This window comes from Vigna umbellata, chromosome 2 (assembly GCF_029865625.1).
Source record: "Vigna umbellata cultivar VRB3 chromosome 2, Vumbellata_1.0, whole genome shotgun sequence".
NCBI classification, from domain to species: Eukaryota; Viridiplantae; Streptophyta; class Magnoliopsida; order Fabales; family Fabaceae; genus Vigna; species Vigna umbellata.
Window position 1 is genome coordinate 51581854 of NC_142166.1, and position 18353 is coordinate 51600206.

The following is an 18353-nucleotide window of genomic DNA, read 5'->3' on the forward strand; positions in this document are numbered from 1 at the left end:
ATCCAATCAATTTATAAATAAGTGTTAAAATATTTAGTATCTATTATCATAAATAATAAATATTTACGGAATTAATTATGAATTTTATTCATTTTATTTATGGGTATTGATAAACACTTGATATTTTTATTATCTCATTTCTATTCTAGAACATCTTTGAAGAGATTGGTATACGTGAGCATGTTTTTCTAATGTCAGTAAAAGTTTAATATAAACTTTTTTGTAATATAATTCCTTGTGAGAAGCATAATAATTGAAATAGGCTATCTTGCTTCATTTTTCCTCTCTCAATAAGTTTAGATAATACACGCAGAATGTTATATCTCATGGATAATTATTAATTGTTCTTGAAGAATCGGAGATGGCAATTTAAATTTTAAAATCGGACTTTTTAATATTTTCTTTATTTAAAAATATTATCATTATCTTCTGTCATTTTTCCTTTCCCGTCTTCCAACGAGGCTATGTCTCGTGTCTCACAGAAATTCATTGATAATTAATAATTATGTTATATTTAAAAAATAAAAGACAAGTATGAAATATCAGAAAAGAAAAAGAAAAAGAAAATAATGTCTTTATAAGGCCGTAAGACTCGCGATTGCCACACGAAACGAAATAGAGTTGCCGTTTTCCTAATCTCATTCTCATCCTCTTCTTTCGTCTCTCAGTCTCATCCGTTACCATGGATCCCTACAAGGTATTGCCATTCGCTATTCTCTTCTTTTATTGCCTAATGTTTTCCGACTGCACTGCACCATAGTAAACTCACCAAATCTTCTTCGGTTTCGCCGTTTCATTTATCTCAACGTGTTCCATTCTTGATTGTTAACTATAACTTGTGAACTCTTTGAAATTTGCGCTTCGTGGAGCAATTACTGTGGTGTGAATCGGTTATTAGACTCTGTTTGCTTATTGGTGCTTTGTGTGATGCAGCACCGGCCATCCAGCGCTTTTAATTCTCCCTTCTGGACTACAAATTCTGGTGCTCCTGTTTGGAACAACAACAACTCTTTAACTGTTGGAACTAGAGGTATCGATCCTAGCTGAAATTTTGCTTAATCACGGCATTTGAATGATTTTTTGTTTGCTGGAATTGTTCAACTCTAAGTTTTTGTGTGCCAGGGAAGTATAATCGTAGTAAATAATATTATTTTGCTGGCTTTATTGTGTTCTGAAGGCTATTAGTGCAGGATGTGTGGACCGTGTGAATGAGTATGTATAGACTATAGCTAAGTCTGGTTTTGACAGTTGGTTATTTCCCTTGGTAGTTACAGTTCACTGAATATTCAGAATGCAACATCTAAGCCATGTTCTGAAAAACTTTTCAACAAGCATGTATACACTGCTTGCTTTTAGTTCTTGAATATTCGGTTAAACGTGATCAAGGTCCATGTACTCTTCTATCTGGTCTTTGAATTTTTTAAAAATATGTGTATTTAGATTCTCCTAACTTTAGAAAGATGTTGAATTTTTAGGAAGGAGGAAGTAAAATCTATGGAAGAATAATAAATTTATCAATTTTTAAAAATATAGGGATCTTAACCATGTTTAACCAAAAGTATAGACTAAAATCCTTTTTTCCCCGAAAAAAGAGAAAAAAAATGAACTAAGTTTCTTCCATTTGGCATAGGTTAGTTTATACATTAATTAATTTGTAAAAGTGCTATAATTTAGTTTTACCAAAAGTTGATTTTATTTTATGCATAAATTAATTTGAGTTTAATGGGGGAAACTTGTTTAATTTTCTTTCATATTTGTTTTCCTTATTACGATTTACGAAAAAGTTTATCCAAATAGAATCCTTCTAGCATGTAATGATTCTTTGCACTGTTTCTATCACAGAGATTGTATGTCTATGTAGAGTTTAAACTTTGATTTCACTTATCTACGTTGCAACTTGTTAGTTACAATTACGTGGAAAAAGATTACGAGATTTCGGTCCTTTTTTTCTATACTTTTGCGAGGGTGCCGATGGGGTGTTGGCTTATTTATGTGTTTGTCACACTGTTGTATATCTGTAGTGAATTCGAATGAATATTATTTTATCGATTTTGGCAGGTCCAATTCTCCTGGAGGATTATCATCTGGTGGAAAAGCTTGCAAACTTTGACAGGGAACGGATCCCAGAACGTGTTGTCCATGCCAGGGGTGCTAGTGCAAAGGGTTTCTTTGAGGTCACACATGACGTTTCTCACCTGACATGTGCAGATTTCCTTCGAGCTCCTGGAGTTCAGACACCAGTAATTGTCCGTTTTTCAACTGTCATCCATGAGCGTGGTAGCCCTGAAACTTTGAGGGACCCTCGAGGTTTTGCTGTGAAATTTTACACCAGAGAGGTATAGATTAATGAACATATTGCATGTTTAGAACATGTTTAGGAAATATTTTCCCAAACATTTCAGCTGCTATTGTTGAAAAATATTATGTTTAAAACTAAGCTCATCGTAGAGCTAAAACTTAAAATTTTCTTGTGCAGGAACAACTAGAAGAATCAAATATTTAGTTTAACCTTTAAAGATATATGGCAGTAGTAGTGCTTTGGTATTGTACATTATTCCTAATTTTGCCTTGTGAAACAGGGTAACTTTGATCTTGTTGGAAACAACCTTCCCGTCTTCTTTGTACGTGACGGCATGAAGTTTCCAGATATGGTCCATGCTCTTAAACCCAACCCTAAGAACCACATCCAGGAGAATTGGAGGATCCTTGACTTCTTCTCTCACTTTCCGGAAAGCCTTCACATGTTCTCCTTTTTATTTGATGATTTGGGTGTTCCACAAGATTACAGGCATATGGATGGTTTTGGAGTTAACACATATACCCTGATCAACAACACTGGGAAAGCACTGTATGTGAAATTTCACTGGAAGACCACGAGTGGTGTGAAGTGTCTATTGGAGGAAGAGGCCATTAAGGTGGGAGGAGCCAACCATAGCCATGCTACACAAGACCTTCATGATTCGATTGCTGCTGGTAACTATCCTGAGTGGAAACTATTCATTCAGACAATAGATCCTGAGCACGAAGACAAATTTGACTTTGACCCTCTTGATGTAACTAAGACTTGGCCCGAGGACATTATACCCTTGCAGCCTGTTGGTCGCTTGGTCCTGAATAAGAACATAGATAACTTCTTTGCTGAGAATGAGCAACTTGCATTTTGCCCTGCCATAATAGTTCCTGGTGTATATTACTCTGATGATAAGATGCTTCAAACCAGGATATTCTCTTATGCTGATTCACAGAGGCACAGGCTTGGACCAAACTATCTGCAACTTCCTGCCAATGCTCCCAAGTGTGCTCACCACAACAATCACCATGAAGGTTTCATGAATTTCATCCACAGGGATGAGGAGGTAGGTTAAAGTTTTAACTCTTTATATTCTCGTATTTTTTCCTGCATGAAAAGCCGATTGCATTGTTAACTAAATTATTGTTGTTAAGTTATTCACGCACATCCCGATTGGGTGATGTTGCTACAATTCTTCAGTTATTATTACATTTCTTTCTTGGGACTAAATTCTGCCAATTTATAGGTCAATTACTTCCCCTCAAGGTATGATCCTGTTCGTCATGCAGAAAGGTTCCCCATACCTCCTGCTATCTGCTCTGGAAGGCGTGAAAAGGTTAGATTTTATCAATTGGGTAATATGCAAATGTGGAGCACCTGTTAGCAAAGGAATCCACCCGCCATGAGTTTCAGTTTTGATTGCATAGTTCCTTTCAGTTTTTGTTTGTCTAAGAAACTATGAAACCATATTACGCATTCTAGAGTTACTAATAAAAATTTCTGAAAATTCAAACTTCAAAGCATTAGTCAAAACGTGCATTGCTTTGATATGTTTTTCTATTCTAATCTGTTAGACAAAATACTGTTGCTGAGCAAAAATATGTTGTGTAAATTGATCTGACAATAAAGGAAGCAAAGAAGTGGAGTGGACCCATAACATGGTTAAATGTTTCTTCATTGTAGAAGAAACAAATTACAAGATTAGGTTGTGTTCTTTTTTAGCATTGCTTTTGGATAGAAGAGATTAATGCTTAATAAACAAATGACAAGATTTTCAAAAACAATAAATAGCTCTGGTAAAACTGTTGAAATGCTGACGATATTAATTAGTGCAAGAATGAATGAACAACTCTACTTCTTAATGCAGAATGCAATTGAGAAGGAGAATAACTTCAAGCAGGCTGGAGAGAGATTCCGATCTTGGGCACCTGACAGGTTCCTGTTATAAACTACTGATATTATCAATGCGAAATATGTTTGGTGATGTCTAATGTCGGGTTCCCTATTTCTGTGCAGGCAAGATAGATTTATCCGCCGATGGGTTGATGCTTTATCTGACCCACGTGTCACCCATGAAATCCGCAGTGTCTGGATATCATACTGGTCTCAGGTGAGATAATGAGATCTAAACTTTAGACGTGTTAATTTAGCAGTGTATGAACTACTGGGTATGGTTTGCTCACATGATGTTCTTGGAATTGTCGTGCAGGCTGACCGTTCTCTTGGCCAAAAGATAGCATCTCATCTGAACATGAGGCCAAATATTTAATGTTGTTACCAACCGCAGAATGATTGCAAGAGTTGCAGTCGTGTAAAGGGTACGATAAGAATGTGATTTTGAAACCTTTGGAAGGACTAATCTTTTTCTTGCATTATTATGTTGTATAACTCATAGGTCTCCATGCATGCAACTCGTTGAGCTATCTTGATGCCGTTTGTGTGTTAGTATTTATTTACCTTATCGGCATGTTTCCCTGCTACTGTTGTGGACTGTGTTCCTCCTAGCTATTCTATTAAGAAAGTATTAAATAAAAATAATAACGATAATTTTAAGTTATTCTAAACTTTTATTACCATATATACATCTAAGCACATATGATTCAATTGTTAGGCATACTCTGACATGATCAGCTGGAAATTTAGATTAGAGGCTCAATGGGTCCAATGAAGCTGCTTCATATTATTGTTTAAAGGTTGTTCAAAATTCAAAATGAAAATCGACCAATAACAAAATGTCAGCATGAATTTGTAGGGTGGCTTGTGTTGATTAGAACTTCCATTCTTCCTGGTAGATAGCTTTGAGCCTTAAACTCTCATTTTCATGCAAACTCGTTTCTTTTATTTTTCTTTTACATTTGCCTCTTATTTAAGCCTCACTGTTGAAGTCTATTCCCGTTTATTTATTTTTGCACAAAATTTAAATACGATATTTGTTTAATGTGCTTGTTGTGTTATATTTAATAACAATTGGAGCAACTTTGGAACAACACTGAAATTTGTCACATACATTTAAAGTGACACTGATTTTAATCGAAGACACCAAAAACATCTAAAAAAACTGAACTTAGGCTTTGTCCTAATTCTCTGTTCTGGTTGGTGATGATGAGGATCCCCTTTTATCATCTATCTTCTCATTTTCTCATTTCACCGTTTTCATTTACCTCTTGCAAGTGTTCTCTTAAAATATTGAAGAATCTCCCAAGCTCATCCATTTTGTTACTTATTTATTTATGCAACTCTGATAATTCTATGAAGCTATAAATTTTGGTTTGAAGAATTTTATCATCCATAAAATCTTATTTACTTGACATAAAACAGTGAATGAAGCAAGCGGTGTAACAAATTATTATTTTTATTTTTATTTAATACCATGGATTATCACCTGTTGAACATCGTTTTGGTTAAGTAAAAAGATTAATTCACCATATATTCCAATAAAAGTTTATTTAGAGTAAAAATAATAATAAAAGATAATAGTGGTTTCTTAATTATTGTTTAAACTATTATAATTCTTGAGATAATTATTATTTCACTTTTCAATAAAAAGGTTCTCCTTCTTCACAAAACACGATATTTTTATCTTACAATTAGAGTTGGATATGCCATTTAATCTTGCATCTACATAAATAACAAATTTGTATTATTAAAAACATGTATGCGCAACTCATATTTTAAACAATTTTAATTTTTTGAAAATGGTACCCAAAATTCCTTGATTAAACAAATCGATACACGTTCCAAAAGATTTATTAAGATTTTCTAATATCTATTTACATTATACTAACATACTTAATTCATTAAATAATGCACACCTAATCAAATGTTTAATTAAATTGAACTTGATTATATTCTCGTAAGATAACTTACGAATTCCAAAAGTAAAGTTCATTTAACTCACAAGTTCTGCAAGGGAAAATATAAAGATAATAATATTTTGATAATATTTTAATTTTTGTGATTGTGGTTGGTCTATGTTAATATTTATAATTATTATTATTGATTGTGGAGTAATTTTGGATCTAATATTAAACGTAATTAATGTTAAAATGTTATCAAAAATATTATTATCTAAAATATAAACCTAAAATATAAACACGTGAAAAATAGGCTTTTGCTTCCTGCACCGCCTACGTGCATCCCTTCAAATTTTCTTAAAATAACCATTTTCCCCTTCAGAAAAATGTAACTTCCGATTACATATTCCGGAAACTTTTGGAACAAGCTTTTCAAAATTCAAAACAATTTTCCGGAACAAAATTTTCGAAACATAATTTTCAGAATATATGAAATGTGTTCCAGAATAAATTTTCTTGAACGGGATTTTTGGAAAAATCTGTTTAGAACTCATATAATGTCTTTAAGAACAATCTTATATTAAATATGTTCTAGAAAGAGATTTTCCAAAAGCACGAAATATGTTTCTGAAAAACTTTTCAAAACCTTTTCTGCATTTTCTTTCATCTTCTTCTGGAGCTTGCTTTCTCTCTTCTCTTCCCACGCAGCAGCAGTGCGACAGGTGATGGTAACCAAAGCGATGACAGTGGTTGAATGATGTGATGCAGCGATGAAGAATGTTTAAATCTTTTTCTAATATTCTGAGGGTACAGTAAGTAATTCCAGAAATGCAGTAAGTAATTCCAGAAATGCAGAAAGCAATAACAGTAAAAAAAATACAAAAAACATGCAAATAGGCACTAAATACAAAAAACATGCAAATAGGCACTCACCAAGACTGCGGATTGCATAGTTAATCCAGGAAAATTTGTTCAAATACCCTCTTCTCACATTATCTCTCTTCACACTTTATATTTTCTCTTCCAAATATCTTCTTCACGTTTAAATATGAAAAATAAAACATTTGATTTTATACTGATTAAAAAATATTTTAACATTATCTAGTTTAGTCTTAGTTATTTTCTTAAATTTTTACTAATTATAATTTAGTTTCATGGATTACAAAAATCGTATGAAATAGAATCTCAGTTCAATAAGATGCTTTAATAATAATTATAAATTTAATAAGATATTTAATAATTTTTAGTCTACTGATCTACAGTTAGTTTTAGTCCAAATGTAATGATTCAACCTGTGTAAGACATGTTTTTTTAAATTATTCTATCTTATCTCTTTAATTAATTAAAATTACTCACAAACTTTTCTTCTTCTTGTTTCCCATTACTTTGAAACAACTTTATACTTTCTCCTCTTTTTTTTTTTAATTTTAGAAGGAATTAGGAACATTCTAAGTGTAGAAGAATATCCAGAACCTTTCTCCATCGCTACAGAATCTAATTATATCATTTCATCCATCCAATCCTGGGGGAACACCTGTCCTTTATAGTTAGTTACGAGCAACATGATTGGGAGAACCTTTGGGCCCACTGATGGGCCTGGGTGAACTTTTAGTTGGGCCTATAATGTTTTTTTCTGTTCCATCAAAAGGGTGTTGCTCCCTCCACCTCCACAGCCTTCTCCCTCCACTTTTCCAATTATCTTTAATTTTAATTATATCCTTAAAGTTAAAATTTTTTATTTTTATTATTTTAATATTTTAATATTTAAATATAAACTAATATAAATATACATTATTAAAATACATTAAAAAGATATTCAAAAATAATAAATCAAAATATTAAAATATCTAATAAAATAATAACAGAAACATAAAATTAAAACAAAACGGATGACATCCTTCAACGGATGTCAACATCCGTTTAAGGCGAAACGGATGTCGACATCCGTTTTGCCTTAAACGGATGTTGACATCCGTTGAAGGATGTCATCCGTTGAAGGATGTCATCCGTTTAGGCTTCGTTTTCATTTTACGTTTTAGGGTTAAAAGATTATTGGAAAGATTATTGGAAGGATTATTGGAAGGGTTTAGGGTTTAGGATTATTGGAAGGATTATGACTACGTACCTGGAGAGGAACCACGACAAGCACATTACACCACAAACGCACTGCACCACGTACTGCACCGAAAGCAAGAGGAAGATTGCTTGATAATTCTTTTCACGATCACTGAGCTTTGCAGAAAAATATTTTACTCATACAAGGAACTACGTAGGTTATCAGTGAAATATGTTATAAATGAGTAAAATTAAAAAACAATAATTCTAAAAATAAAATTTTACTGAGAGGCAAAATAATAAAGGAAAGGTGGAGGGAGAAGGCTGTGGTGGTGGAGGGAGCAACACCCCATCAAAAACACAGAAGGAACGTGTCTTAGTCGGTTAACGTCACCAGCTTGGTTACACCGATCAGGATTCTATGGTTGTGTTTTGATACGCAGGAGTAATGATCCTATCAACGACGTCGTTTCGATAGAGATTGGAAAACAATAACAACAACAGCACTACCATTTTGGCCTCTCCTACAACTTGGCTCATGGTCCCGTTCTACTCCTTCAATCCAACCATCATTTTTCTATTAATTCAACTATTTTATTTTATTTCATTTCATATATTTTCTACACAAATCCCATTAAACATTTCATTGCCATCTACATATAAACATGCTTCTTAATTTACATCAAATATTTATCAAAATCGTTTTTCTAATAAACAAAATAAGTTTTATTTTTTCAAGTAAAACATAATTAAACCTCGAACAATGTAAAAACAAAACTATGTTCAATATATTTTTAAGACAACATTTTTTAATAATATTTTAATATTATTTATGTACCATTTAGTAATTGGTCTATTTTTTTATGTGTATGATTATTGTTATTGATGGTAAAATAATTTTAGATTAATCACATGATTATACATAAATAATATTAAAATATTATAAAAAAATTATTATCAAAATATTATTATCCATATTTTTATTCACTCCTATGATGTCTGCTTGCATGCAGCAAAAGCAAAATCAGTAACAACATTTTATAGTACATGCAGAAGTACATCACATGCTAGTATGCTACCCTGAATGCCGTATACATCCAAACCAAACCCTAAAATTAAAAGCGATAACAATAATAATATTATTATTATTGTTTATTATTATTAATATAGTTGGTGCATATAAAATGAAATTAATTATTATTTGGACGTCATGTTTCCAGCACAGAAAGTGACATCGGTTTTGATTTTGAGGATTCGGTTCGGGTTGCCGTTTGAGACCGAATATTATGGTTGTCCGAATTTGTGGTGGATAGTGGATCTCACCCTTCTGGATCTCTTTCGCGTCAAACCAATTAAAAACATTTGGTGGGGATGGATTCTTATTCCAATTTTGGTATTTAAAACCCTAATATTTAAATTATATCACTGGGAATCTCTTTATCAACTTACCATTTTCACTCCTAAACGCAAACCCACCAATTTCTTAATAAACAAATATTTCCACCTCACCTTGAAAATGGACCACTCTTATTTTCCTCCCTTTTTTAAATTATTTTTTTTATTTATTTAAATCACCCATGATAATTATGCTGAAATTATAAAATGTAAGAATTCGATTCTTACTGTTATTGAGCATATCATCAAATCTTCACCATGATCTCGTTTCCCTGTGTGATTATGGAGGAGTTATGCCCTGCAACATTTCAAATCCATTTAAATATTTTATTTCCACATACCGTGACGGAAAATCAATTTTAAATTAATTTTTTAATCGTGTTAAAATTTACTAAATATTTGTTCTTTTCTCATGACTTAAACTGCAATAAACAACTACTAATGTCTGTTTCACTCCGACATGTATAACTTCTGTCAATGAAACATGACACGTAATCCTTAGAAATAATCCTTAAAAATACTACCAGTAGTTTGTGATGATTCAATGGAAAATTCAAGATTCATGCTAAAAGTTCAGATCTTTGTACATCTGGTAATAAAATTTGAAGAAATTCTGATGATCACACGTCATAATATGCAAATCAAACATTTTTCTTTTTTATAATGCATGAGCGTGACTCGGTCCGCGCTCTCCTCACGTTATTGAAAATGAGAAATTGTTAGTTAAAATTTGTTAACGGTAAAATGAAACCATTTTAGTTAATTAAGTTCTTTTCAGAAAGTAAATTTTGTGTATTAAAATAGAATCATCCTGTACGATTCACAATAAAAGTGTCAAATTAAAACGTATCAATTATATTTTTTGTAATTTATGTTAGAAAAAACTAGTTTATTATCATTTTATATTATGATTAAATATGTTTTTAGAATGACATTATATTTAATATATTTTTTTAATGTTAATTGGAAAATATATTTAAAATCTCATCTAAGTTTAATAATCAAATTTGATTAAAAAATTAAATTCATATCATTCTAAAATTAAAAAATAAATTAATCCAAAAAATTAAGAGGAGACTTATTTTAATTTTTATTAAAAATTAAAAAACTAAAAAATATATATAATTTTTTTAATTATTAATCATTTAGCAACATCAAGGGAATCTTTATAATTTACTAAACTTTGTCTCTTCAAAGAATTAAATAATAGTATAAAATGATTAATTTATTTTCTTCTTTACAATAAAAAGCTATAAAGAACACACAGTTCCAGAAAAAGGTAATTCAGTTCCATATTTAGTTTCATTTATAGGACAAATGTTATGTTTCTTACTCCATGCAAAAGTTTTGAATTGCAGGTATCTAGAAAGAAGATAGTGTATTTTTCAAGTATTTGAACTCAGTCCATGTATCGGATACATAAATATTGAAAATTCTTGATAAAACATGGATTTTTATAATTAAGAAAAATTGATGAAAGAAAATCAGCTGCCTCTAGATGAATTATTGAAAAGAAAAAAAAAATCTTTGCATTGAATTGTCAATCCAAAGAAACGAAGTCATACAAGGTGGATAAATAATTTTTTGAATAGTTTTGAATGCTAGAATTAACAAAATTATTAAAATATAATAATATAAAAAAATAATAATATGAGAAAATAATATTTTCTGCACAAGGATAAATATTTTTTTTAAGATTTAATTATGATTTACATTACACTTGAAATTATTGATGCATAATATTAACTGAGTTGTTATAAGTAATCTATTTAAAAATTATTGATGAATATTATAAAATAACATTTTGGAGATAGTTGGAAGCAACTAAGAATGTTAATAAAAAACAATATAAATTTTCATAATGAAATGTTATAGAGAAAACTAATTATTTATGTAATTGAGGTCATCTTCCTTAAGTAAAGTCAAAAAACAAAAGGCCACGGGTCCCACACGAGCGTGAGCCACAATTATTTATTTTATAAATTGCATTTTAATAGATTTGTGGGGCTTTCTGCTGAAACAACCAATGGAAAAGGAATCGACAAATTGCAGAGATAGTGGCCAATGTTCAACACTTCTTTAACCCACTCTCCCAAAGATTCTGATTCCACCAAATACAACTTATTTTAGGATCACAATAAAAAAAACGACAAAAAATAATGTAGTTGCACCAAGCTAGAGTAATACAATTTCCTCAAGAAATTTAGGTCAAAAAGTGCTTAAGAATTCCATAAAAAGTTCCACTACTTTTATGAGGGATTTCAAATTTTCCTGAAATTATTTATATATTTATACATTTTATCATAAATTATATAAAAAGAAAAGATACGAGGATTAAATATATTTTTGTTTCTTTAAACTTTCATCAAATTTAATTTTTTAATTTAAAAAATACGTAAATTTAGTGTTTTTAATTAAATTTTATTAGTTAAAAATATGTTTGAAATATTAAATAAATTTATTAAAACTTAATTAAAAGAATTAAGCGTTTTAACATAAAAAAAATTTAAATTAATTTAAAAATTTGAAAAGAAATTAATTTTTATTAAAAATATTAAGTAATAAAGACATGTTTAACTTTAAGATAGTTGAAGTACAAGACTAAAATGTATGATTGTGTTGTGTTTGAGCATAGTTTTGTTGGGTTTGTGGTTTGACTTTAACGGGAGAACGAGAGTTCCAAAGGTAGAGAGAGAAATGGGTTGGGACTGCATCAGTATCTTCTCCCCCTTTGCTTGGAATCATCACCTTTGTGTGGCTCCTTCTGCTGACAGTACTGTTATACAAATGCTTTCTGCTGCTACTTCTCCAAGATCAAACCTTTTTTTTCTTCTCTTCTGCTCCCACTCATTCATTTTCACCACTCAAAATCTTTTCCCTACTTTACTACCTGCTCTGTTCAACTTCTATTTTTTCGTCTTTTTTATATTATTATTTTGGGGTTAGCAATAGCATGGACTAGGGTGGGGGGGACATTATAGTAAACAGCTAACAGTGGAGTGTGCAAACTGCAAACAAATTAAATAAAAATAATAAAAAATGAAAACGCAAGTTGGGTATCTTCAAGAATCTTTACATGTCCAGTTATTCAAATTCTCTTTCTCCTTCTCAGCTTTACTTCACCCAGCTTCCTTCTGCTGTTTTCCTTTTTCAACAAGGCTGGAATCTTTATCATCTGCAGCAAAGTGTAGTGTTGTTGGGAGAGAATCTTTCTGAGCACTGCTACAGTTTTTCCGGTCCAACTTCCTTCTTTTTTTCGCTCCCTCCTTTTTGATCATGGTTTAGAAGGGGGTATATATTCTATTTCTACGCGGGTGTAAAAATTTCGGCTCGGTTCTGCAAAAAGTCACCACTGATGTTATTTTGACTCTGTTGAGATATTCAGTAGAAAAGAGAACATCATTCGTTGGCAAGATAGAAATATAGAGATATATATATATATATATATTCTGCTGTAGTAGACATTATTGACAACTTTGGGCAGAGGACAAGGTTTGAGGAGTGAAGACAGATATTATCCAACCCAATCCTGGTTTGTTCTCTTTTGACAAGACAAGAATTTTGAGATCTGTTTGAGAGCTGAGGCTTGCGTTGTTTTTGTGAAGCAGCCACCCATGATGAGAGATGGTGGTGTGACATCATCATCTGCTTCCATGATGGAAGCTCCACCACCAGATGGAACAATAACAACAACAACAATGGATTTTGACTACATGGGTGAGCTTTTCTTAGATGGGTGCTGGTTGGAAGCCTCTGTTGATGGATCTGACTTCTTGCCGCAAAGTCCTTCCTTTTCCAATCCCCTCTTTGACCCTTCATTCTCCTGGCCAGCCTTGGAGACTAACCACGACGAATCCCAGGGTGCTGCTTTTGGAACACAACAAGAAGGCCACAACAACAACAACATGGTTAATGTTGTTGTTGGTGGTGGTCAAGAGTTGCAGCCTGAAACTATTACAACTGAAGGAGCATCCGAAGGGGTGAGAAGATGGAGGTTTGCAGCCACACCTGCTCCTGCACCTGGACCTTCCATAATGGAGAAGCTAATAAGGGCTCTCATGTGGATCAAAGACTACAATAGGAACAAAAACATGCTTATACAGATATGGGTGCCGGTTCATAGAGGGGGTAGACCGATTCTCGCAGCTAATGATATTCTGTTCTCACTCGATTCAAGGTCTGTAAACCTTGCAAAGTACCGCGAAATCTCTGTGAGGTACGAGTTTTCTGCGGAGGAAGGTGAGGTCAAGGAGTTGGTGCCAGCAGAGAAAGGTGGCTCCAAGGAATTGTTACCAGGATTACCTGGTAGAGTGTTCAGAGACAAGGTTCCTGAGTGGACTCCTGATGTTAGATTCTTTAGGAGTGACGAGTATCCGCGAGTTGACCATGCTCAAGAGTATGATGTGAGTGGGTCACTAGCAGTACCAATCTTTGAGCAAGGCAGCAAGATGTGCTTGGGAGTTATTGAGGTTGTGATGACTACTCAGCAGATCAACTATACTCCTGAACTTGAGAGTGTTTGCAAAGCACTTGAGGTTTTTCTCCTTTCCTATTTGCATCACTTTTTCTGTTCTGTTGGTTTTTTACAATATAGCAGTGTGTAGGTAAATAAATATCCCAGGAAAAGTTGAACCAAGGGTTTGGAATAGTGAGATTTTATCTTAGGTTGTTTTGAACATGCATTTGCTGATTCTGAAGGGACACATATGCTCAAGAAGTGTTCTCGGTATGTCCCTTTTGTCCCTGGTACCCCTAGGATTTTACAGAATATGGCATGGTTTTGCTCGTGAATCCATATTTTCATGCTTATCTGATGTTTTACACTTTTCACTGCTGTCAGTTGCGATTGAGTTGCTTTCTTTTTGCATATTTGAGTAGAAATGTGTGGTTAACACTTAACATGCCCAATATGAAAAGCTCGTAAAAACTCATTAACACCAGTTTGATGATTGGAGAATGCGTGATCATGCAGGCTGTTGATCTTAGAAGCTCAAAACAATTAAGTATTCATAATGTGAAGGTAAATGAAAAAGGCAACTGAGAGGATGGATTTTTAATGAACTTAAGTTTGCAATTCTCGTTGTGACAAGTCTTTTTTATTTTATCAGGCATGCAACAGGTCCTACGAAGCTGTACTACCTGAGATTCAACTGGTGTTGAGATCTGCATGTGAAATGCATAGATTACCTTTAGCTCAAACTTGGATCCCATGTGTCCAACAAGGCAAAGAGGGATGCCGGCATTCAGAAGATAATTATCTACTTTGTATATCTCCTGTGGAGCAAGCTTGCTATGTTGGTGATCCCAAAATCAGGCCTTTTCACGAGTCTTGCACTGAACACCACTTGTTGAAGGGTGAAGGTGTTGCTGGGGGAGCTTTTGTCACCAACCAACCATGTTTCTCAGATGACATAACATCCTTAAGCAAGAAAGACTATCCACTGTCTCATCATGCAAGGTTGTTTGGATTGCGTGCTGCTGTTGCCATACGCCTTCGAAGCATCTTGAATGATACGGATGACTTTGTTTTAGAGTTCTTCTTGCCTGTAGAATGCAATGACAGTGAAGAGCAGAGAAAGATGCTCACATCATTGTCCATCATTATACAAAAGCTTTGTCACAGCTTGCGGGTTATAAGTGATAAGGAATTGGAGGAAGCTAACTTGTCAATTGATGAAATGATTTCCTCTGTAGAGGGTGGATTTGATAGGACTGTAATTTGTGAGGAACTTCAACATAAAGGGACGGTTGCCTCATTGGATACTGAAGAAAAAATAAGTGAAACAACTGGTAGAAAGTTCTCTGACCCAAGGCAGCAGCAAGAAAGTCCTATTTTAAAAGGAAACTTTGACTGTGTCAGGGAGTGTTCTACTTCTGTTCAGGGTAACTTATCAAGTGTGAGAATGAGTAAAATGGGAGAGAGAAGACGGGCCAAAGCAGAGAAAACTATCACTTTGCAAGTTCTTAGACAATATTTTGCAGGAAGCTTAAAAGATGCTGCAAAGAATATCGGTGGTAAGTCTTGTACAAGAGCATGTTTCTTTTTTTTTCTGTTTTGGTTTTTGTGTGCAAACACTAGGTACAGTTTGCCATGCAGATAGAACAGAATGGAACTGAAAGATTCTATTCTATACTACTTTGTTCCACCCTTTCTAATAGAACCAACACAAACCACGTTTTCAACCTCTTGTCTTGTACTGTTTCATTCTTATAAAGTGCACCAAACATAGAACTAAACCTTATATCCCATTGTTTTCCGTTCTGATATGTGTCTACTAGACACATTTTAAAGAAGCTAGAGTATATGTTGATTTTAACTTTTGCAAGGAGTTTGATTCGTTTCACTTCCTTCACATTTGCTCATTGAAAAGTTCATCTGATACGGAACAGTTTTCTGGCATATTATTTTATACCAGTAGTTTTTATTAGGTTTTTCTATATGAGAAAAACAGAAAAAGCTGGGATTACATACATATATGACAATGCTTTTCTGTGGTTATCTAGTAGTAATCTCTTTCATTTCAATATAAGCATGCTTTACATTTAAACATTTTGCAGTGTGTACTACAACCTTGAAAAGGATCTGCCGGCAACACGGGATAAAGCGTTGGCCCTCCCGAAAGATCAAAAAGGTTGGTCACTCCTTACAGAAACTTCAACTTGTGATTGACTCGGTTCAAGGTGCCTCTGGGGCATTTCAAATCGATTCCTTCTATTCAAACTTCCCAGAACTAGCTTCTCCAAACTTATCAGGAACAAGCATGTTCTCAACTTTGAATCAAACTGATAATCCAAACTCAATAAGCACGCAGCCAGATCCTGGCTCATTGAGTCCAGAAGGCACATCAAAATCTCCCTCTTCCTCCTGCGGTCAGAGTTCCATTTCAAGCCATTCCTGCTCCAGCATGTCAGAGCTACAGCAGCAGCATCACACAACCAACATTGCAGGTAACAAAGATTCCACCATGGCTGGTGAAGATTCTGCAGATGTTGCGCTGAAGAGGATCAGAAGCGAAGCAGAGCTTAAAAGCCTGAATGAGGATAAAGCAAAGCTCTTATCAAGATCACTGAGCCAGGAAACACTTGGTGAGCACCCAAAAAACCAGTATGAACGACCCTTATTGAAAACAAGTAGCAAGGTGGATGCACACAGAGTAAAAGTCACATATGGTGATGAAAAAGCTCGGTTTCGGATGCCCAAGAACTGGGGCTATGAAGATCTTGTGCAGGAAATTGGTAGGAGATTTAATGTGAGTGAAATGAGCAAATTTGATGTGAAATACTTGGATGATGACAGTGAGTGGGTACTACTCACTTGTGATGCTGACTTAGAGGAGTGCATTGATGTTTGTCGATCTTCTGAGAAGGCCACCATCAAACTAAGCCTACAAATTTCTAGTCATAGTTTGAGAAGTTCTTTAGAATTTAGATAACAGATTGATTGTAAATCATAAGATCCTTTTTCATGTATGTGAATCAGTCTTAGAGAATACATAATTCTTTTTTTGTGATTATTTTAGCAGAATGTAAGGATAAACTTCCTTGTGCTCTAAGCAATAATCAGATTCTGATATGTGATATTTAATTCTCGTTGAGTTGTTCCAGTTAGAATTGAGTTGATTCTACAAAATTGATTTGAAACGAGGTTTGCATGTATTTTTTTTAAATTGGTCTTATGTTGATATGGAACTTCTAACGAAAAAAAAGAACACGGAACACTAATTTAATGTTTTTTTTGTACTTTTATGTTTGATTCCATTGGAAAGAAGAGTGATAGCAAAAACACACTCAAACTATGTTGAATTTTCGATTACATAATAGAAAATTCTGAATGATGTTATCGCAGAACTTGTTAAAGCCTATCGTACTTGTTCAGTTTTGGTGAGGAAATAATTCGAAGGAAAATAATATTTTGATATTTTAGTTGGCTGAATCATCGTTTATTTAACCAAAACCTCAGAGAGATTCGTCGAACGTTGAATCCAACGCAGCAATCACGTACTGTAGTTGTCGTTTCCATTATTGCCTCATCACTATTCCACTAAGATTGTCTATTTTCTATTATGCATATCCATGATGCACTTACAAATTTTAGTTTAATAAAGTTGCAACAACGACACATGCATAAGATAAGATGTTGAGAAATACCAACCAGGGTTCCAGGGTTACTATTCATGGTTCCAAATATAAGATATTAAATGGAACACTTTTTATGTGAATTTATTCTAATTTATGTCGATCACTCTGCATTTCCATTCGAGGTATTCATGAATGGATTGTATTAGATTGGTTTTGAGGGTTCAAACTAATCTCTCCCTCTCAAGAGTGAGTTCCTTCCATGTTGGTACATTATTTCTCCAACGAAAACATTTTCAACCAACCACAACCACGAGTAGCCATTTTCAACCACGATTTACGCTTACTTGAAGATATAAGAAACATTTTCAACCACCATGACAAATCTGGCTGTGATACCATTGTTAGGTCTAACAAAGAGGAGGCTCATTAGGGAGACATAAACACCAATGACATTTGAGTCCAACCACATAAGGGATTGACACCGCTCTCTGTCCAAAAATTAAGACAATGAGGTAATGGGTCTTTCACCTTTATACAGTGCTCCACTCTCTCATTTCTATCTAATGTGAAACTTAGACTCACACTTGGATTCCCAACACAGACATGACATATTTTTTACACCATGTATTTTTAAAAATTAAGAATTAAGTATATTATATATGAGAAGTTAAGCTCTTAATACTATAACATGTTAAGTAAGTGTAAATTGATAATAACTCTTCAATATGTCTAATCGTAGT

At 33.4% G+C, this 18353-nt stretch overlaps 2 protein-coding genes across 2 annotated transcripts; both read left to right on the forward strand.

The window, feature by feature from the left end:
* The first annotated feature begins 538 nt into the window (after nucleotides 1–538).
* Nucleotides 539–4847, forward strand: LOC124845211 (catalase). Its single transcript, XM_047322280.2, has 8 exons — nucleotides 539–697; nucleotides 934–1030; nucleotides 2059–2336; nucleotides 2580–3356; nucleotides 3537–3626; nucleotides 4158–4225; nucleotides 4307–4400; nucleotides 4500–4847. The coding sequence occupies exons 1-8, from the start codon at nucleotides 683–685 to the stop codon at nucleotides 4557–4559; spliced, it is 1479 nt and encodes a 492-aa protein (XP_047178236.1). The 5' UTR covers nucleotides 539–682; the 3' UTR covers nucleotides 4560–4847.
* A 7318-nt stretch (nucleotides 4848–12165) lies between these two features.
* LOC124845207 (Plant regulator RWP-RK family protein) lies at nucleotides 12166–17138 on the forward strand. Its single transcript, XM_047322272.2, has 4 exons — nucleotides 12166–14069; nucleotides 14507–14554; nucleotides 14643–15549; nucleotides 16093–17138. The coding sequence occupies exons 1-4, from the start codon at nucleotides 13149–13151 to the stop codon at nucleotides 16965–16967; spliced, it is 2751 nt and encodes a 916-aa protein (XP_047178228.2). The 5' UTR covers nucleotides 12166–13148; the 3' UTR covers nucleotides 16968–17138.
* The last annotated feature ends 1215 nt before the right edge of the window (nucleotides 17139–18353 follow it).

Bases quoted from the DNA above. Each gene is read 5' to 3' on its own strand.
- LOC124845211 (XM_047322280.2), top strand. The intron at 3,627-4,157 runs GTTAGATTTTAT...TTCTTAATGCAG, and splicing joins GCTCTGGAAGGCGTGAAAAG to AATGCAATTGAGAAGGAGAA. The intron at 4,226-4,306 runs GTTCCTGTTATA...ATTTCTGTGCAG, and splicing joins CGATCTTGGGCACCTGACAG to GCAAGATAGATTTATCCGCC.
- LOC124845207 (XM_047322272.2), top strand. From the start codon at position 13,149: ATGATGAGAGATGGTGGTGTGACATCATCATCTGCTTCCATGATGGAA. The intron at 14,070-14,506 runs GTTTTTCTCCTT...GTGATCATGCAG, and splicing joins GTGTTTGCAAAGCACTTGAG to GCTGTTGATCTTAGAAGCTC. The intron at 15,550-16,092 runs GTAAGTCTTGTA...AACATTTTGCAG, and splicing joins TGCTGCAAAGAATATCGGTG to TGTGTACTACAACCTTGAAA.